Source organism: Tenrec ecaudatus, chromosome 2 (assembly GCF_050624435.1).
Source record: "Tenrec ecaudatus isolate mTenEca1 chromosome 2, mTenEca1.hap1, whole genome shotgun sequence".
In the NCBI taxonomy this organism is placed as follows: Eukaryota; Metazoa; Chordata; class Mammalia; order Afrosoricida; family Tenrecidae; genus Tenrec; species Tenrec ecaudatus.
Window position 1 is genome coordinate 34,740,326 of NC_134531.1, and position 22,668 is coordinate 34,762,993.

Sequence of the window (22,668 nt, forward strand, 5' to 3'; positions counted from 1 at the left end):
AATCTGAATTCTACCTTGCAAGTCTGGATAGAGCAGAGGATGTACACTGGTGCAGATGGGAGCTGGAGGCACAGGGAATCCAGGGCGGATGATCCCTTCAGGACCAGGGGTGTGAGTGGTGATACTGGGAGGGTAGAGGGAGAGTGGGTTGGAAAGAGCGAACCGATTACAAGGATCTACATGTGACCTCCTCCCTTGGGGACAGACAACAGAAAAGGGGGTGAAGGGAGACATCGGACAGGGCAAGATATGACAAAATAATGGTTTATAAATTATCAAGGGCTCATGAGGGAGGGGGGAGCGGGGAGGGAGGGGGGAAAAAGAGGACCTGATGCCAAGGGCTTAAGTGGAGAGCAAATTGTTTGAGAATGATGAGGGCAATGAATGTACAAATGTGCTTGACACAATTTATGTATGTATGGATTGTGATAAGAGTTGTATGAGCCCCTAATAAAACGTTTAAAAAATATATTGTTGAGAACAAGGGGGTAGGGGTTTGCAGGAGAGACCTAAAACTCATCTGTAGACAATAGGACATCCCCTCACAGAGGCGTCACAATGAAGGGATGAGTCAACCAGGACGGAGTACAGCACTGATGAAACATAATATTCTTCTGGTTCCTTGAGGCTACCTCATCTCCCAATGTCATGGTCCTTGTCTGTCCTTTCATTTCTGGCCAGACCGGAACATGTACACAGGTACAGATAAGAGCTCAGGACACATGGTCAGAGAAACCCCTCAGAAAAAAAAAAAAAAAGCAAGTCGTGATACCAGGAGTGTAGCTGGGAGGAAAGGGGAACCAATGGTAATGATTGGTGCATAATTCCCACCCCCAGGGGGGTGAATAACAAAAACTAGGGTGAAGGGAGACAGCGGTCATGTAAGATATGAAAACAATAATTTATTATTTACTAAAGAGTCACGAGAGTGGGAGGGGGAAGGAAGGGGAAAAGGAGCCGATACCAAATAGGAAGTCAATGTTTAGAAAATGATGGCAACATACGTACAAATATGCTTGATGCAATTGATGTATGGTCTAAGAGCTGTAAGAGCCCCCAGTAAAACTATTTTTTTAATTAAAAATATTAAGATGGTGTTTTGAGAGCTTGCTGTTTCTGTTCAGTGCCGTTATGTCAGTTCTGACAGAGTGACCCAATGTACAACAGAACAAGGCCACCTGGACCTGTACCATCCTCACTTGAGTCCACTGCTGCAATCCCTGTGTCAGTCCCTCTTGTCGAAGGCTTGCTCTTTTTTGCTCTCTACTGTACCACACATACTTTTTTCAGGTGTATATATATGTATATATATACACACACATCATATATACTCGAGTATAAGCCAACCCGAATATCAGCTGAGGCACCTAATTTTATCATAAAAACTGCTTTTAAAATGCTGAAAAACTCGGCTTATACACGAGTATATACGGGGTGTGGTGTGTATGTGTGTGTATGCACACACCTAGGTAAAGATGTATATATACATACCTATGTATAGATGAATGTGTATATATATATATATATATATATATATATATATATTCATCTCTCCTGATCCAAAGTAAGTGAGCCAAAGTCTTGCCATTCTTGCCTCCATGGAGCATTTGGCTGTCCTTCTGGCAGTCCATGGTCGGTTCAGTACTCTCCTCTAGCACCACAATTCAATTCAAATGCACGAATATTCCTTGATCTTCCTTATTTAGAGTCCCACATTCACACATAGGAGGCGATTGAAAATGTGGCTGAGGTAAGTGGTGCCTCAGTTGCACTCTGCCCAAGTCTTCGCGACTTCACTGTAATACTTTCCTTGTCTTCTCGAGAGGCTCTGAACGTTTTTTCTTCAGCTCCTTGCGTTCAATCTTTTCTTCCAATCGCCTTTTGATTAAGAGCAAGTTTCTGAATCTTCCAACATCCACTTTGGTTTTTGGGGTGGTTTTGTGTGTGCATGTGCTTTTTCCTTGTATTGTTACTCGTGTAATTTTTTTTCAATGGTGACAAAAATATGCGCCACAAAAATTCTCCAATTCAACTTCTACATGTACAATTCAGTGCCTTAATTATACTTTGGGTTATACCATTATTGAAAACTTTCCAAATCATTCCACCACCGTTAGCATAAACAAGGGCCTAAGCAAACACTTCCTCCGCACATGGTAAGCATTAGTCTAGTGTGGTTTCCTTTTCTTTAGTTTTATTGGCACATAATTTTATATCATACAATAGTTCAGTCATATCAAGGTGAACTGTACAATCATGACGTCAATTTTAGAGCATCCCCCCTCCCGATGGTTAAATCGCCTTTAAAATAAGTTGTGCAATCACGATCCGTTCTAGTGCTCCCTCCCCCCATCCAGCCTTCCTTATTCTGAAATCCCCTTTCCCTTCCGATCACCCTACCCTTGTATGTTATTATGCAGCCACTCAGCTGTGCTTTACAGCTGGGAGACCTAACAGAAAACAATAAATAACAATCGCACTAAGGTGGTGAGGACAAAATCATAATAGGAGAAAGACAAAAATACAAATAATGTGTAAAAAGGAAAAGACCCCCATCAATGTTCAGAAAGCCAGGGAAGAAATTTCTGTCATGGAACAAGTAAGAGATACTTACACCCAGAACAAAATTCAGGTGCTATAGGGTGGTCAACTGGTCAAGTATTGAGTTCGATCCAGCAAGCTTACAATGGTCTCTGCCTGATAGTATGGCTGCTTGAGCCTCTGTCTATGGCTAGAACAGATCTGCCAGCAGTTCACTCGGACTAGATACTCTGCAGATGAGTTTTGGGCTCCCACGGTTACACATAGCCCTCCACAAATTGGATGTTCATAATTTTAGCTATGATGTTTTTCACCATATTCTAGTTTTTTGTCATCTGTGAATCACACAGCCGGTGTGATGCTTCCATGTGGATTTAGTTGACTTCTCGCTTCAATAGCTGCTTGTTTGAATACAAGCCTTTAAGACACCAAACACTATTCTCATGGGATCGCCAGGCACCATCTGCTTTCTTCACCACACTTTGCTGTAGCACCCTTATCTTCAGTGATCATTTCATGAGTATAGCAGGGCCATGATGTAAGAACTGCTTGTTTTTAAGTTGGGGCTAGAAATTAGTGTGAACCTCAAACCCATTCCTGAATCTATGTTTTATTTATTTCTATAACTTGGGAGTTAGTACATATGTCTTATCATTCCATAGTTGTTACGTCAAACATAATTGTACAATTGTTTTCATAATCAGTCTCCAAACATACTTTGTCCTTTTTGGACTTCCTCAAACCCTTATTTTTTTCCCCTAAAGTCTCAACATAACTGGGTCTCATTTACTGAAAAACAAAGAAACAATACAGCTTCAAGAGAGTGAGCCCCATTGGCGACTCACCTTTAAGATATACCCTAATATAAAAAAGTATCAGAATACGAGGGGATACCCACCACTCGGCACCCCCCCCCCCCGCCAAGATGGAAAAAAGCTCCGTTGGGAAGAACTTTCTTTTTTTAATCATTTTATTGGGGGCTCGTACAATTCTTACCACAGTCCATATATCATCCATTGTGTCAAGAACATATGTACATTTGTTGCCATCATTCTCAAAACATTTGCCTTCTACCTGAGCCCTTAATATCTGCTGCTCATTTCCCCCTCCCTCCCCACTCCCCCCTACCTCATGAGCACTTCATCATTCATATATTATTTTGTCATATATTACACTGTCTGACGTCTCCCCCTGCCCTCTTCTCTGCTGTCCCTCCCCCAGGGAGGAGGCTATATGTAGATTCCTATAATCAGTTCCCCCTTTCTACTCCATTCTCTCCACCCTCCAGGCATTGCCACTCTCATCACTGGTTCTGGAGGAGTCATCTGTCCTGGATTCCCTGTGTTTCCAGTTGCTATCTATACCAATATACATCCTCTGGTCTAGCCAGATTTGCAAGGTAGAATTGAGATCACGGTATTGGGGGTTGAGGGGGGAGGAAGTATTTAAGAACTAGAGGAAAGTTATATGTTTCATCATTGCTACCCTGCACCCTGCCTGGTTCATCTCCTCCCCACAACCCCTCAGGAAGGAGTGTCCGGTTGGCTACCTTTGGACTTTGAGTCTCCACTCTGCACTCACCCACTTTTTCAATATGATTTTTTGTTCCTTGAAGCTTGATATCTGATTCCTTCGACAGCTCGTGGTCACACAGGCTGGTGCGTTTCTTCCTTGTGGGCTTTGTTGTTTCTGAGTTATGTGGACACTTGTTTATCTTCGAGCCTTTAAGACCCAAGCCACTACATCTTTTGATAGCCGAGCACCATCAGCTTTCTGATGCACACATTTGGCTTCATTGATCGTAACAGGGAGGTGGGCACCCACTGATATGGTTTTTAGCTCTTTGATGTCTGATAGCTGGTCCCTTCTGGGCAGAACTTTTGTAGTATGCATTTCCTCCTCTAAGTCAGCATCTAGCAACTCGCTCTGAGTACAGCCAATTGTATCACCTGGGAAGGTTCTCTGGTCACAGTGAATTTTTTTCATAAAAGCAGTTTCACTTGAAACTCATTCTTTTTATGATGGCCAAAAGAAAGCATGCAGCTGTGAAATGTTTCCTGCTCAGGAAAAATGCCGCAGAAACTGTTGTGCTGTTGAACACAGCTTACAAGGACAGCACTCTGGGGAACCTCCAGTGTACGAGTGGTTTTATTTTGAAAAAGGTGAAATGTCGATTGATAACAAACCTCATTCTGGACATCTAATAACTTGCTGAATAGACGAAACAACAACATAATGTGTGCACTTGTGCTAGACCTACAATGGACCATTGAAGAGATGGGGAAGTTATCTGGACTATACCTTGGAGCTTGGTTCATCAAATTTTAATCGAAGATTTGGGAATAAGGGTCTCTGCAAAATTTGTGCCTCGGGTTCTGACTGACCAAGAAAAAGCATCAAGTGGGAACATGCCATGCAGGAACAGCTCTGAAGCAACCCAGACTTTTTCCCCTCAGGGTTATTGATGGTGAGGCATGGTGCTATTCTTACAAACCCCAAAGCAAACATCAAGCCAGTGGAAAATGCCAGTCACCTGGCCCCGCAAAAGCACATGAAGTGAAATAAAAAATCATGACAATGCCCATTTGTTTTATTGATGTGAGGGGTATGGTCCATTTGGAATTCATTCCACCAGGTCAGACTATTAATCAAGCTTTCTATTTAGAGGTTCTGAAAATATTGTCTAACAGCACATGACAAACAAGGCCTGATTTGTGGCAGACAGGGGCTGGTTCTGCCACAACAGTGCACCTGCTCGTGCAGCCATCTCAGAGCGCGTTTTTGGCGCGCGCGCGCACGCGCGCACACACACACACACACACACACACACACACACACACACACACACACAAACAGCATTCCCTCTCGTCCCAAACACCTGACTGCTCCGTGTGACTTCTTTCTGTTTCTGCGAATGCAGAGGGACACAAAAGAACAGTGATTTGACAAAGTAGAAGTGAATAAAACCAAGGGAGGTGCTGTCAGCCACTCAAAACCGATGGGTTTGAAAAATGTTGCCAAGAATGGAACTGCAGATATGACAAATGCTTTTAGGGTAATGGAGAGTACTTTGTTTTGTAAAAAAAAAAATTAAACAAATTTGAAGAAAAAAATTAGTCTTTTGGGTAAGCCTTGTGTAACTGAATGGCTGTCAGGATTGCTGGAATAACAGCCTGCAGGTCACTAATGTAGCTAGACCTTGTTTGTCTGCCAACCAACAATACACCGCGCTCTTGGCACAACCGTCTGCTGCTTCCTCAGACACCATGTGTTTTCCAGCTTAAGTCCTCAGGTTACAAGTGCTGACATCCACTTCGATCTCTTTCCTGTCTTTTTACTGACCTTTTGCTCTCTCCCTGAACGATGGTGGTACTTTCCCACAGCCCTTCAAAGTTTCTATCAGTGTCCAAGGCAGCAAGTCTGTTCTTGAGATGCTCTCAAAATTCTGGTGGGATAGGCTCCAGGTCGTCTTTTGGCTCTTGTGGACTTGCTTTTAATTTTACTCAGCTTCAACCTACTTACATATGAGCAATTGATGAACTGATCAGCCCCTGCTGTGGTGTGAGCTGCTGATATTGAGCTTCTCTATCATGTCTTTCCACAGTTGTAGTCAATTTGACTTCTGAATGTAACATCTGGAGAAGTACATGGCGTTTGTGTTGAAAAAGGTAGTTGCTATGAATCAAGTCATTGGTGTTGCAAGTTCTGTCATGTGATCTCCAGATTTGTCCCTATCACCAATGGCATATTTTCCAACTACTATTCCTTCCTCTCTGTTTCTAACTTTTGCATTCAAATTGCCAACAATTATCAGTGTATCGTCAATGCATGTTTGATCAATTTCCAACTGAAAGTATTGATAGAATTTTAAAAAATAATTTTATTGGGGGCTTGGACAACCCTATCACAATCCATATATACATCAATTGTATAAAGCACATTTGTACATTCATTGCTCTCATCATTCTCAAAATATTTGCTCTCTACTTAAGCCCCTGGCATCAGCTGCCCCCCTCCCTCATGAACCCTTGTTAATTTATGTATTATTATTTTGTTATATCTTACACTGTCTGATGTCTCCCTTCACCCACTTTTCTGTTGTCCATCCCCCAGGGAGGAAGTTATATGTAGATCCCTGTAATCAGTTTCACCCCACCCTCCCCCCAAGTAGAATTCTTTACTTTCTGCCTCACTAACTTTGGTGGTTGGTGCATGAATTTGAATATAGTTGTATTGAGTGGATTTCCTTGAAGGTAGATAGATATAATTTTCATAAGCAGCATTGTACTTCAAGATATATCTTGAAATGCGCTTTTTGACAATGAATGCGACACCATTTCTCATGACTATTTCATTCTGAGCAGAGTAAACCATCTGATTTTGATTCAAAATGGCCAATACCAGTCCCTTTCAACACTCTAAAGCTTAAAATAATTTTTTTAATTATTCCATTTAATTTTTATGACTTCCAATTTTCCTAGATTTGTACTCTGTACATTCAGAGTTCCAATTATTGTAGACTTTTTCAGCTGATTCTTCTCGTTGAGTTGTATCCCATCTGCAAATAAAGGTCCAGCCAGCTTTACTTCCACAAGCTTTACTCCATCCACATCATGTGGCCCACTGCTTTGGGCAGGAAGTTCTTCCTCAGTCATACTTTGGATGCCTTACCATCTGAGGGGGCTCTTCTGGCCATTATCTCAGACAATGCTCCTTTTCATGAGGTTGTCGGTATTTGAGTGTTTCCATTCTTTGCTTGAGGGTTTCAGTGGCGAATTCCTTAGAAGTGGATATCCTTTTCCTTCTTCATAGTTTGTTTTTAGTCTGGAAGCTCGAATGAAACCTGTTCACTGAGTGACCCTGCTTGCATCTGAAATACTGATGACATAGCTTCCATCATACGGCCACACACACAAGCCACCACAATATGACCAACTAACAGACAGCTGGTGCTATAAAAGTAACAAAGCGTCGTTACTACTAGTCAAGTCTGACTCATCGCACCTTATAGGACAGTGTAGAATTTCTCCATGCCATTCCCACAGGTGTGTTCTGATTATACCCTATCTTCCTCCTGAAGAACTGGCAGGTTTGAACAACCAACCTTTTATTAACAGGCCAATGCTAAACCCGCCAAACCACTAGCGCTCCTCCTTTATTTCCTGGAAAGCCAAGAAAGTTTAGTCTCATGATAACCTGAGAAATCATTCAAGCACACTTTATCCACTGAAAGGGGAAAAAAAGGCTATCATTTACTGTCTGTCCCTACTTGTTAATCTTTCCATCCATTAGATGGCACTCTACCTACTTCTGAAGAGTAAATACTGGCTAAGTTTGCCACAATAAAACTCACTTATTGTAATAGGCAACTCTCCTTAGTAGCTAAGTCAGTCTAGGTGTTCAACATGAGAAAGTAGAATTCAGAACTCCCAGTCTACTACAAACGCTGTGCATTGTTCTTGTCCCTGAAGAAACAACAGCATCTCAAGTTACAATTCTTTTTTTCTTTTTTAGAACTATTGGTTTGAATTTTGCAAAGGGAGACATGAACAAAATAGCTAAACCTAGGCCTTTGTGCTCTTGTTAGGTGTCATCAAGTCAGTCCAACCCATGGTGACCAATATAACAGAAGGAAACACGGCCTGGTCTTGGGCCACCCTGAAAGCTGTTCTGTGCTTGAGCCCATTGTTGCAGCCACTGTGTCCCTCCATTAAGGGCCTTCCTCTTTGCCACTGCCCCTCTACTTGTCTCCTGACAACATGGCCAAAGTATGTATGAAAATCTTGCCAGCATCCTTGCTTCTAAGGAACACTATGGCCATATTTCTTCCAAGACAGATGTTATACCTTTGCTACTTACTTTATAGTGTGTTCAAATTAACACTTAAAATATTTTTATATATTCTCCTCCTTTAAACCCCTCAGTAATTTTCTTAAAAATGTCCTCAGGCCTATAAGGTAATTTAAACTTTAATAACCTCTTTAATGTGTAACACTTAATAAGTCTTCTCATTGACTTAAGCCCTTGTTCATCAATCCACCCCACTGCTCCCATGCTGAATACAACTCATTGCAACCTTACAGAAATGCTCCTTGGGATTTCTTGGTAGATCCTATCCAAAGCTATAATGGCACATATATTACGATATATTGCCACAATGAAAGGAATTCTTTATTAAATTCTAAACCTATACATATTTTCATAGCTGAGCACTAAATATTAGATGTCCAGTCTCCTTTTGACTCAGAGACCCCATGGGTTACCATGGATGTGCTCCTGGGGAGGCACCCGGGTTGGGTTTTAACAGCGGCCTTCCTGTTGGCTGCCACATGTTCCAGTGCCATGCCAGTCGGGCTCCTTAAACAGTAGTGCATCTTTAAATTTGTTGACTTTCTCCTCACACGTGATTATGTTGCAGGAACAGTTTGTTGGCTGGTTGTATGATTCTGCTTATTTTGCTTATATTTCTTTTCATATGAAGGGGCTTCAAAAATTGTCAAATATATAATTGAAAGACTGGAATTTTTTCACAAACTTTTTGGCACCTTTTTATATTTAAAAATGAAATCACTGTGTATTCTTTCTAGGTGAGGACTACACATTTATAGAATCTCTTACTATACTGGAGCCATGAATATAAATACATATGGAACATCCAAACTAAGTCAAGATTATCTTTACACTCTATAGTCATCAGGTAAGCACTTTACCATCTGATTATGTAAAGAAATCATGATCCAATGTTAAAATATTAGCTGCGAATGACAAGTCAACAGCACAGAACAATACACAGCAGTGGGAGAAGGACTTTTTGAAATACTTTGTGAAAATGTGGCTTTTAAATGATGCCATAAAAGGTGAGTGCAATGTGCTCGCTTCGGCAACATGTATACTGAAAATGGTAAGAGAAATAAGAAAAAATGAATCAAAATAGAAGAGAAAACAATGGCTTGCTTTTATTCACATACATTTTCCATTAAAAGGTTAATTCATTCATGGAAAGGTTTGCTATTTTAACACCCTTTGTGTCTCATCACCTCTTACAAATAAATTCCCATCCCAAAGCAGAGTGTTATACGTCATATCACAAATAGAACACGGGGCATTTTGCTTTGTTTCTCTAATTTAAAAAAACTTTAAAATATGGCTTAGGAACAATTCTATACAGTAGGTCACCTATACATATTAACAGGCCTATGGTACCATTTGGGCCAATCAGATGTCCTAGAAATATAAAAACAGAGTTGGCACTTTTTCCAAGAAGGTATATTAAATCCATTTGGGGAGTTTCTGCAGTATAGAATTTCACGTCGCTTTTCAATCAAACCAGAAACTAGCTCCAGCTCTAAGGAAACACTCATTTTGACTGTTTCGATTGATACATCATGTAAACTCTATTATACCCAAGTCTTTGCAGGTACTTTTAACGAGGAAATGCCCCGATTCCTCTAAGTATGCATCACAATCTGAATTACACTTTGCATGTTTTGTGTCAGTGGCTGCTGTGTCCACCTGACTGACAGTGACAGCGTGTGACAAGCAGCGAAGCACTGCTTCACATGGTTTTCAAGCCTGTGACCTTTCAATGCAGATCACCAGGGTTGTCTTCTGAACAGTCTCTAGGTGGGTTCAAACTGTCAACCTCTGGTTAAATTGAGCACTTAACCATTTGCACCACGAGTGCGCCTATACTGACATCTCTATTAAGAATTGTTAAGAACAGTAAGTTAAATAAACGCTGGCAAAGTTAAATGCACTCAATTTAAACACACAAACCTCAGCTTTCACAAAATCTATTCCTGAGCTCACTAGACTCAAGTTGTGTTTCATTCATCAATGTCTGTCTGTCTCACTCATCAATGTACACTCAGCACCTGGCACAGTGTACTCATGGAGTAGCTGCTGAGTAAGTACTTGTCAATTACTGAACGACAACTTTCATCAGCAAGTGGGAAAAAAAAAAACTTGGAATGGCATGAGAATAGCAATTGTGTCACTAGACAATAAAAGAACCTTTTGATGGCAAGTTACGATTGATTATTAAATAACTATATCAAGAGTTAGATAAAAATAATACCTTCCAAAGATAAAGGAATTTTGGAATTATAATGAATAAAATACATAATGGGAAAACAACATCCAATGATGAGTTGTAAGACCTTGGTATACGAGCTAAGTGGAACCATAATATTAGGTAAGGCAATTCCAAAACAAAAGTGGGTATTTTGCAAATTTACTATTTCTTTTTGATTTCTGACAACACTAATTCCTAACTAGATGAAAATATTTTAAGTTTAGCCAACCATTTTATCCGTTTTGCACTTTCATCCATATTAATAAATGTTAAAGATGAAATAATCCTATTATTTGTAATAGCATCATAATTTTCCCTGTTTATATGCATTTTACCCAGCATTGTTGAAAATAACCTAACTTAAATTTAAAATAAAAACACTGAGCTATAACTTCAAAAGTGACTGAAAATTTTAAATTGATAGTCATAACATCATTGTGTACTGAAATTAGAAAATCTCTAGCACATTGAAATCTCTAGCACTATTTCAATTAGGTCAAGATGAGGTTTTATCAAAATTCTCCATGAATGTAATCAATTTTTTTAATCTTGATTTTTAAAGTACTATAAAAAATTGCACTAAACAAATAATAAGTGTTTAACCTGACCAATTTAACAAATCTAGTGAAAAGGGGAAGGAAAATAAAAGCATGTACAGTTAAATTTCTGATCCTCAACACTAAGCCCTTTCTTACCTCTGTGTTTTAAAAGATGTCACACTCTTGTTCTCAGTCATAAAAAAATGTAGAAATGTCAATAGGTTCAATGCTAATCAGTTCGTCCATCTATTAGTGTGCATCTTTTCCATCACAATTCACAGAATGTGCAACTCTCACTTTCTTGGTCACCTCTGAGCTCAGGGCAACCCGTCTCACTCAACAATAACCCCAAATGTACCTTTCTGACCAGTGTCTAGTGTCTGTTTCCGTAGTTAAAAAAGAGGGAAAAAAAAGCTCTAGTAATCCAACTTTGTCATCTGGGGAAAGACTTCACTGTTCTAGCAGCACAGTTCGAAGTTCATCTTCTTTATTGATCATCATTGAAGCAATTGCTCCATCGTTAAACTCAAAAGAAGTTCCTCCATCCACAACCATACAGGCATCCCAACAACGAGAACGAACACAAACCCTAACAGAAAGAAAGAAATAGCTCATTAAATGTTAACATTTTGAGATCACTTAATCATTTCATTAAAACTTTGGCGTTTTATCTGAGTGAGAGCATTTAGTCTTGCTTTTAAAAATCAAATTTCCCTGTAGTATGAGCGAATTAATGACTAAACATATGGGAACATTAAAGCTCAAAATTTACTTAAGAATTTTACTAATAATAGTCATCTCTGATCCAATACTTAAAATATTTTATAGAGTGATAATTTGATCTTAATGCTTATATCTCAATACATTAAACATCAAGTCCCCATCACCCAACTAAAACATGTATTCCCCTTCTAGTAACTTGCTATGTTAGTGTCTGCCAGATAGCTTAGGACATTTGAAAGAAGTATCTTAACCAACCAACCTTAGCATCCCACCTCACTAGTTCCACAGATTCTACGTTTTCCACTAAATAAAGTTTAAATGAATAAACTCCATGAAATTAAATACTCATAAAACCAAGCCACATATGCTTTATAATTACTGTGGATGAACACATAGGCTTCAAAAGCTTACTTTGAGGAGAAACAACGCTGGCGACTGCTTGAGAAAACTCTGTTTGCTATTGGTTCTCGAATGCTGAAAAGTATTTTTGGTTCTTCTGGACTGTAGAGCAGTGATTCATTATATTCATTTGTTACTATAAAGAAAACACCACCAAACTTTAGCACATTCACTGAAACATGGTCACTTCTAAGAAGTGCATTACAAAAACAAAACAGAGGTGATGCCAATTTAGAAGCAGCTGTTGTCTCCAGTTCTGTTTCACAGCAAGTACAACATACGCTCCTTAAATACGCACACATTGACATAAGAGGAGTAGGGTAAAGATTAGCCCACCAAAGCCTACCTAACCCTCAATGTAGCCAGTACACTTGGGGGCGGCGAAGGAAAAATGCTGAGTAAGCATGAAGCCAAGCACTGTCGGCACAGTGACCGCATCTCCATCAGAGGGTAGTAATGACTCGCCAAGTGTAGGTATGTGTTCCCTATTTGCCAGATGTTCACCTTTCTGTACCTTTCTGTCCCCACTGAGATAAAGAATCTATATTTACACTGTGACAAAAATCACAACACAAAAGTCAACTTCTTAATTTTATATTAAAATATATTCAATGGAAAACATTGAAAGGGACATCTGTGTACAGTGTTTACACTGTGCTAATAAGACAACGACACATAACAGTATCACCAAAATCAATATAGATTCAAATAAAACTATTAATGATCTCAATTGTCACTGACCTTTCTCTACCAAGTCCTTGTTCAATGGAAGATGTAAATTTCCTTGTCTTTTTGCTATTGAAAATGGAAAAAAAGAAAGCATTTTGTATTATGCTATTAGATATTTAATATAAACATATGTGGGGCTTCAAAAATATATGGAAAATGAAATTTCAAGGTAATGGAATTTTCCCATGTACTTTTTGAAGCCCCTCAAATAACCCAAAACCCACTGTCATCAAGTTGTTTTGAGGCACAATGACCCTCTATAGGACAGACAAGAACTGCCTCATAAGACAGCTAAGGTTGTATAGCAGCGGTTCTCAACCTGTGGGTCGCGACCCCTTTGGGAGAGGGGGGGTGTCAAATGACCCTTTCACAGGGGTCACCCAGCTCATAACAGTAACAAAATGACAGTTATGAAGTAGGGTCACCGTCTACCTTTCCCAGTGGGTTGACTGGGTATTTCCAACTGCTGACCTACAGCCAAGAGCTTTACCACTGTGCCACCAGGGCTTCTACATGTAATAGAGCATGTTATAAATAGATTACAACAGCTAAAAGCTATTTTGGTACTCACCAATATTTAAAACATCTTCCACAGCCTGAGAAGCAACCCTGTTGATATTGAATGACCTAGGAACAAAAATAAAATAATTTTCTTGTTTAAATTTTAAAAGCATACTATAAAGGGAATAATCTACTTAATATAGAAAAAATCCTTTAAATTTTAATCAGGAATTTTTTTAAAAGAGCCAAAAGACAAGTTGCCACCCCACCTAACTTTGTTTAAAAGCGGCAAAAGTCATAACAAACAGTTCGCAGACGTATTTTACTCAAGTTCACTCAAAATCAAGGAAGTAGAAAATAAAATTGATTCCTCAGATTTATAAGAATTAAAAACTCACAAGTATAGTACTTGCATGGTTACGAAAACAAATACCATTCTCACACACTAATGGGAAATAGGTAGACAATTCTGCAAAATCAAAATTTAAAGTGAACATATACTGTAATAAACTATGAACTTGAGTTAATAATAATGTATCAATATTGATTCAGTAATTGTTATAAATGTACCATAGAAACGAAAGATGTTAATAATAGGAAAATCTATGTGTACTTTCTGCATAACTTCTCTGTAACCCTAAAACTGTACAAATGAAAACCTAGTAAAATTAAATAATGTGGGAAGGCGGGGGATAAGAAGTTGTACAGAGGGAGCCAGATTGGACATGAGTTGATAATTAGTGACAAAGGATTAACAGGACATAGGACTCATTATACAGCTTTGGGTACTCATGTATGTATTCAAAATGTTATACAATAAAAAAGTTTTAAAAAGTAATGTCAATTTATAGTTGACAAACCAAAAATATAAAACTCTGAGCTATTCAAATATAAAATTTTGATAAGTATTATTTTAGTTGTGTTTGTAAGCATATAATCATTTATTCAAAAATACCTGAGTGACTATGCATTTGGTGTTGTGCTATGCACACAAACATGTTAAGCAGGAGGAAAAAAGGAATCTTATCTGAAACCACTCCAGATGCTCAGACCCCGAGTCCATGTTGTTAGGTGCCATCAAGTGCTCCCACCTGTAGCAACCCTACGCACAACAGAATGGAACACTACTTACTGGCCTCTATCAGGAAATTTGGAAGACAGCTACTTGGCCAACTAACTGGAAGAGATTCATATTTGTGTCCATTCCAAACAGATGACTGAATAGAATGGAGAAATTTTGAAGCAGTATCATTAATACATTCAAGTAAAATTTTGCTGAGGTTAATTCAAGAGTAGTTGTAGCAGACATTGATAAAAGACAGCCAGAAATTGAAGCTCTGTTGAGAAGAGGACTCCAAACAAGGGAATGCTGTGTGATTTTAAAATCAGCAAGTGTGCATCGGGTTTGTACCTTTCACCATCCTTATTCAATCTGTGTGCTCAGCAAACGACCCAAGGTCTGGTCTGTATGAAGAGGAACGTGACATCAGGATTGGTTGCTGCCAGATGCCATTGAGTTGGCTCCACCCCATAGCAACCCTATTCACTGCAGAACAAAACACTGCATGGACCTGTGTCATCATCGCCATTTCCCCATGTCTGAGCCCATGGACAGTCACTGTGCCAATCCATCTCCTCGAGGGTGTCCCGCTCCTTTGTGTCCCTCCACTTTACTAAGCATTGTGTTCTTCTCCAGGGACTGTTCTCTCTTAACAATATGTCCAAAGCAAGTAAGACAAAATCTTGCCATGTTTGCCTCTAAAGAAGCACTCTGGCCTTACTTCTTCCAACACAGGTCAGTTTGTCCTTTTAGCAGTCCATGGTACTTTCATTATTCTTATGCAGCACCACAATTCAATCAAATGCTTCGATTCTTCTTTGGTCTTTCTTATTCAATGTCTAACTTTCACATGCATATAAGGCAATGGAGAATACCAAAGCTTGGGTCAGGCGCACCTTAGTTATAAAAGTCACATCCTTGTTCTTCAATACTCTCAAGCGGTCTTGTGCAGCAGATTTACCAAAAGCAATGTGTGTTCTGATCTCTTGACTGTTGCTTCCATGAGCACTGATTGTGGATCCAAGTAAGACAAAATCTTTGAGAACTTCAACCTTTTCTCCATTTTTTCATGATGTTACCTATTGGTCCAGCTGTGAGGATTTTGGCCTTCCTTACATAGAATTGTAATCCTTGATCTTCATTAGCAAGTGCTTCAATTACTTCTCACTTTCAGCAAACAAGCCTGTGTCGCCTGCATAACCCAGCTTGTTAAACCTTCCTCCAATCCTGATGCTACATTCTTCTTCATAGAATCCAGCTTCTCTGATAATTTGTTCATTAGAACAGATTGAACAAGTATGGTAACAGGATACAATGCTGATGTATATCTTTCCTGATTTTAAACCCATGCAGTATGCCATTTTTCTGCTCACCTTTTGATCCATGTACAAGTTCCTCATGAGCACAGTAAAGTATTCTGGAATTCAATTCTTCTCAAGGTTATCCACAATTTATTCTGTTCCACACTATCTGCTATAGTTTATTGTGCCAGCCCGGCCGATAAACACAAGTAGGATTAACTGAAGGGCAGAGGGATAAATGGCTCGGTGAGCCTCGCCTTGGTTGTTCTGTGCCTCAGTTTAAAGGGGTACACTACCTGTGGGATGCCTAGCCTGTGGACTGTGTCACTGTAATTTGAGGTCCCTTTAAGCCCACACGGTGGGAATGTTCATCTCTGGAGCTGGGGACTGACAGTTGATGACAGTTGGGGACCTGCCTTGCTGTTTGCTGCCTTGCTGTTTGCTGCTCTCTCTACAGAAGGGGACTGGCAACTGGCAGCTCTCAAAACTTAAAGGAGTGCTAGTGTCTCACTGCTTTATAATTTAACTGTTAATTTCTTGTATTATCTATCTGTATATTATTTAACGGTTTATTTATTGAATTATATATCTATCTTTATAAATATATTTATATATAATTACTAGCAATCTGGTTTGTCTCTCTAGAGAACCCTGTCCAATACACTGTCAAATACCTTTGCTTAGTCAAACACAAGTAAACATCTTTCTGATATTCTCTGCTTGGAGCCAAGATCACTCTGACATCAGGTATGAAATACCTTATTGCATATCCTCTTCTGAATCCAGTCTGAACTTCTGGCAGTTCCCTGTCATTGTACTGCTGCAATCATTGTTAGATGATCTTAAGCAAAATTTTACGTGTGTGTGATATCAATGATATTGTTCTCTAGTCTGAGCATTCTTCTTGGTCGATAGGTAGTAATAACATGTTAAGTATTGTATTAGCACTATGAGAAAAAAGTACTGGGGAAGATATGGGGAAAAAAAGATTGATTAATCATGCTTACGAGGAGAATTTGGTCCCAGTAAATTTTCCTAAAGAAATGACATCTAAAGGTCAGAATTTTCAACCACTGGATGGAAAGTGGAAAGTGTAACGGCATTTAACACCGGATAACGTTATATCGAACAACAACAACAAGTCAGGAGAGAACATGGTGTGCACTGGAATCTTCAAGGGAGCTGGGCATCAATAATGCTGGTAAGGTAGATAAGCTCATATTATACAGGGATTCGTCTGATAGATTAAGCAATCTTAACACCAAAAACTCAACTGCCACACTGCTAAAATTACCTTGAACTGCTAAAGGAAAGATGTATATTGAAAGAAATATGGCCAGAGGGCTCTTTAAAGGCAAGACTTTATCTTGCATACTTTAGGAGAGTATGTACCTGGAGGGAGAAGGCCACAGGCTTGGGAGAGTGGAGGGGGAGTGAAAAAGAGGAAGGCCCTCAAGGAGCTGGATTGACACTGGCTGCAACAATGGGCGCAGGCACAGTTGTGAGGATGGCACAGACTCGGAGTATTTCTTCCTGTTTTGCATAGGGTAGCGATGGGTTGGAGTCAACCTGATAACACCGAACAACAACAACAACGTCATCGACTTACTCTAACTCCCAGAGAGTCTATAGGACAGAGTAGAACTGTCCCTGTGGGTCTGTGTGACTATTCATCTCATTGGGAGCAGACCGCCGCATCTTTCTCCTGTGGAACAGCTCGTGGCTTCCAACTGCTGACCTTGAGGTTAGGTTCAACTAGACAATGGCAAGATCAATGACGGTATTAAAGCAGAGAAAAAATGTAGGCAAATTTATCCACATTTTAGAAACATTCCTCTGTTGATAATGTGATTGATAGCCCAAAGAATAAAGCATAAGATCCAAAGAGCATTCACTTAATAGCCAATGCAAAAGAGGGCAGAAACATGAGAATTCAGTTGACAGCGTTGAGGGTTTGGTGTATACATATGGAGCTAAGAATGAGAGACTCAGTGGTAGAACAAGCTTTTGTTCTGTTTTGAACGTGTTGAATGTGAAAAGCTGTGGCTGTCCTATCTGGTTGGGTAGCTTTAGAACATGAGTGGTGTAGTCCGGAGAGAAGACATCCATCTGTATATACTAGCAGAACAAGAAACGAGACCAGGATGGATTACAGGATAAGGAGAATACAGGAAGTCCCAGATCAGCTCCAGTTAAGGCGGTCTTGCACAAATCGCCTGTATACTTTTTGTACTGTACTTTGTATCCATTTTTTTATTATGTAAAAGTAACATCACTTAAATATTTATATAGTCTCCCATCCCATTTCTTATTTTCTGTATTTCTTTATAAATCCAGTGCACTTACCCCCTGTCATCAAGTTGATTCCATAGAGGGTTTCTCAAACTGTCAATCTTTACAGGAACAGACAGCCTCATCTTTCTGCCATAGAGTGGGTGGTGGATTTGAACCACCAACTTTATGATTAGGAGTCCAATGCTTACCCGACGGCACCACCAGGGGTCCTAGCACTTAGTGCAGTGCATCAAATAATGACTGCATACTCAAATCTAGGCTGCAGTTGTAATCCTAGATGTCAAGGCTAGGCTCTGGGACCTAACTGATAAGGGAAACAGTAACTGAGGCTACCTGCAAAACAGCACCAGGTTACAGGATATGTATTAGAGCCCGTAGATGCACCAATATGAGGTACTAGATGAATCATATTACTGAGATATTCCACAAAAGGTGAAAAGCAGCGTCCGTGTTTCTTACCAGGCCTTTGACCCTGTTCCTGTGCACAGATTGAGTCCCGAGCTCTTCTGTTTCTCCCACGGACCATCATCAACTGAAATCTCATAGTAAGAAGCTCTGTGAATTGAGAATATAAAACTGGATTTGCAAAGCTTATAGTTCATGGTTACAAAGCGAACAAAGTCTCTCCTTTAGAACTGATGGAATCTACATTAGCTGGCTTGCCTGAGGCACACCTCGTGATGCTAATTCCAGTATTAAGTGAAAGAGTTAAAAAAGAAAAGGCTTGTATATACATTCCTTTCTATCAATACTTCATCATATGAATCAGGGCTTCTTGTCCATTTGGGGCTAGCATTGCTGCCACTGGAAGTGAATACAAACAGAGCCCCACTTTAGCATTCACATATAAGGTACCACTCTTTGGTGAGTTTCAGTCGGATCGCTAGTCCTTGGTAGATCTAAGTACATATGCAATCTTTGGAGTTATTTGCTAAACTCTTGTTTGTTAAATTATACACTGATTACCTTTTAATTGGTAGTAAGCTAACAAGTTGAGATAATAAAGTTCTAAAGAAAATAACCAACTGGATTAGTGGACAAAACTAGGAATACTAGACCTGCACATTTCTTTTCAAAACTATACTTTTAGGGTACTTAATAAGTTTTAGAAGCAAATGGATTAATGACTCTCTTCATTAAATTCCACGAGGGTATAAATGAAGGCCAAGTATTAAAAATCTTTATAATGTATAAGAGTTTCTTTTATAAGCTTATCTTAAAATACTACCATCACAGGAAGACACTGGATTGTTTTTTTCCTCCAGCAAATTAAGTTCAACAAAAAGTTAAAATAAATCCTTAATAATATACTGCTTTCCAAATTAACAACGATTACTAGGCAGGCTTACAAACACTAACACTGTGTGGATAATTTCTCTTCCTATTCAGCATCTCCTGTAAACACTCAATTTAGAAAGGCTTTACAGATACCAGGCCTTGTCATTCTTCCTTCTCGGTGTTCTGTATTAGAACAAAAGATGCGAGGACCTAACATCAACGCTTCATCTAGTCCATAGCTTTGTGATGTCTTCCTAGGGGCTGCACAGTACAAGTCTCTGTCTAGAGGTGAGCCGGCCAACTCCGCAGCAACGGCTACTATTACGACAGAATCAAGGAGACTGAGATTAGAAGAAGCAGAGAAGCGAGGTGAGAGGAGGAAGTTATAGTCGGATGGAAGATGTTGAGCCCAAATATTGAGCAAATTTAGTGCCATTGTCACATGCAGTTTATCTGAGATTAGTCAATGCCAAAATTTTGTTTCAGGGAAATTATTTTTTTAAGGCAGCAATAAAACTCACAGTCCCTTTAGAGTGGGTATACTTCTTCTTAAATTGTCCACTGCTACAGCCCAAGAATAAGACAGTCTAGGTTAGAACAAATAGAAGAAAAGAAAACAACAACAACAAAAAATGGGCTTTTAAAATGTTCTTAAGTCAGAGAACATTACAAACGAGGAACAGTATGGCTGCACTCATATTCTCCAAGCAAAGCACTTAAGTGTCTGCGTATAGTTAAGCTTCAGTGTAGGTTCTGATCAGGAATACTGAGTTTATGTGGTAGTTTTAAAGTTAAATAATGGCATGGCCTTGAACAGTTCCTAAAACTCTCTGACTCTCGTTGCTTCCCCACTGATGAATGTACGCCCTTTCTCCCAGGGTGTCTCTGAGCATCAAAGGACACAGCAAACACAATATCCAACAGGGACGGACCCTTTTTTAAAATCAATGCTCACTTCCTCACTCCTGAAAGGTCTGTCAGGAATATTCAAGAATAAGTTCTAACACCTCTAATTATACTTTTTTTCACTAGGGTAAGAAGTCACCACTGCTGTCTTTTTCTTAGTAAAGACAAAGTGAAGCTCCAAAGGATACCCAATAAGCAGCAGTGGTCACGGTGGTCACCAGGGCTCCAAGTGAACCGTTACTGCCATGGAAACAAAGCAATCAATATGAAGTACCCTAATGGACTTCATGGGACCCCAATCTACCCACTGATCGCAGCTATCTTCCTTGGATGAGATAGTTCACTTTTTCAGTAATCAGCAAAGCTAGCAGCCGCGCTCAGCAGGTAACCAGACAATTTTCAAACTGTAGAGTAAGAGGAGCCATTCAATGGCCTGATAAGAGTAAACATAAACATACAACACGTTCACCATTGTCAGCTATTACACATAAAGCAGACTTTCTACATTAGAAAGCTGTTGCCTTCGTCTGTTTTTAGCAATAAAGACTAGATTATATCATCACTAGAACTGCATTCTATCACTTATGAAATATCCATTATTTACCTCCCTAGTATTTCAAAGTTGGTATGTAGCACAAGAAAAAAACCAATATATAGTCTGTCTTATTATTGTATTATACATTATATATTTTATTTAATGAAAACTTTAAATTTTTATTTCTTTGAAGAATGGAAACATGAGTTGTACTAACCCCCAGATTTTAAAATAGTACACTTACACACTGCACATAAAGAAAAAACCTAATCCACTGCTCTCTAGTCTATTCCAACTCAGAGCCAGCCAGCCTCCACAGGGTTCCGAGACTATCTTTTTGAGAGTGGACAGCTCCATCTTTCTCCCATGGAATGGCTCGTGGGCTTCTTAACCTTTTGTTCACCTTCCGGTTAACAGCCCAACACTTAACCCACTATGGCCCCAACACGCCTCACACACTGCACATGGCAGGTGCAAAACATAATCTTACCTGAAAAATTTTTAATAATATTCCCTTCAAATCGTTCTGCTCAATCAGGTTTTGTTCTTTTCAGTGCTTCTCAAGAATGTGAAGAACTCTTTTATGAGTCTTTTTCAGTTAAGACAAACTTTTCTCACACAATTACTGATGAAAGGATATGACTTAGAGCAGACACAATATCAGGATTTATGGCATTCTCTGTAAACTTGAGAACGACATCGCTTGTACAGTCACATGGTTTCTACAGTCAAAGGAGAGGTGGACAGGAACTAATTTTCCACACCTATTTGTGTTGGAAGGAGTTCTTGTGAAACAATGGATTAAGCACTGGGCTGCTAACTGCATGAATGGTGGTTCAAATCCACTAGCTGCTCCCTAAGGGAAGATGAGGCTCTCTGCTCCCATATTTACTGCCTCAGAAACAACAGGGGTTCTTCCGCTCTGTCCCGCAGTGTCAGAATAGTCAGAATCCGCTTGATGGGAGTGAGAATTTAGGTGCAACCTGGTGGGGCAGTGGTTAAAACACTCGACTGTTCACCAAACGGGCTAAAGTTTGAAGCCACCAGGAGCTCCACGGGAGAAGTAGATGGACATCTGCGCCCGTAAAGGATTAGCCACATCTACAAAAATAGGGAGGTCAGTTCTAAAACAATAACATTATAGCAGTCATTTGATACCTGCCAATGAGGTTTATTCATGTGTGTGTGTGGGGGGGGGAAGTGGGTTATTACATAAGGATAAGGAATTTTCAACTCCCACAAAAGACTTGATCAGTGATAACACACAAATAACATTTTCTACTCCTCATAAGGAACTCCACTAGTTCAGTTATTTGTTTATAATAAATAACAAGTCAGAAGGCACCAAGGCGCTTGCCTTACAGTGTGCTGCATTACGGTCCCACACGGTTTGTAAAGTATTGCTGCCACAACTGCTTAGTCTGCATCTTCGACCAAGCAAAGAAAAACGAGACATAAAATTCTACAATAAGGGGTATTCAGATGGTTCTCTTGAACTATTTAAAAAACAAATATCATGAAAATGATTTTAAAAAGGGGGGTAGGGATTGAAGTATGACTCTTAAGGAAAGAATTCTGAAGAGTCATGAATGATGAGCAAATGCAATGTGATCCTTAATAAAAACAAGCAAATAAATAATATCTGCTCTAAAGAACATTAGTAAGAAAATTATTAGGGGAATTTTAATATATATCACCTACAAAAATATTACAAGTGTATCAACTGCAGATCTACGGACGGTATATCGTTCTCTGAAACATCTGTGGAGCATCTCCATAAGAGGTGA

General features: G+C 39.5%; 1 protein-coding gene across 1 annotated transcript in view; it reads right to left on the minus strand.

Annotated features, from left to right (window-relative positions):
- Positions 1-9,474: 9,474 nt before the first annotated feature.
- Positions 9,475-22,668, minus strand: part of NADK2 (NAD kinase 2, mitochondrial) — a 52,598-nt gene continuing 39,404 nt past the window's right edge. Inside the window, exons 8-12 of the mRNA XM_075540937.1 lie at positions 18,622-18,717; positions 13,577-13,632; positions 13,018-13,071; positions 12,289-12,412; positions 9,475-11,743 (exon numbers count right to left, since the gene is read on the minus strand). Coding sequence (XP_075397052.1) covers positions 11,605-11,743; positions 12,289-12,412; positions 13,018-13,071; positions 13,577-13,632; positions 18,622-18,717 — 469 coding nt within the window. The 3' untranslated portion in view covers positions 9,475-11,604. The remainder of the gene's footprint in view (positions 11,744-12,288; positions 12,413-13,017; positions 13,072-13,576; positions 13,633-18,621; positions 18,718-22,668) is intronic.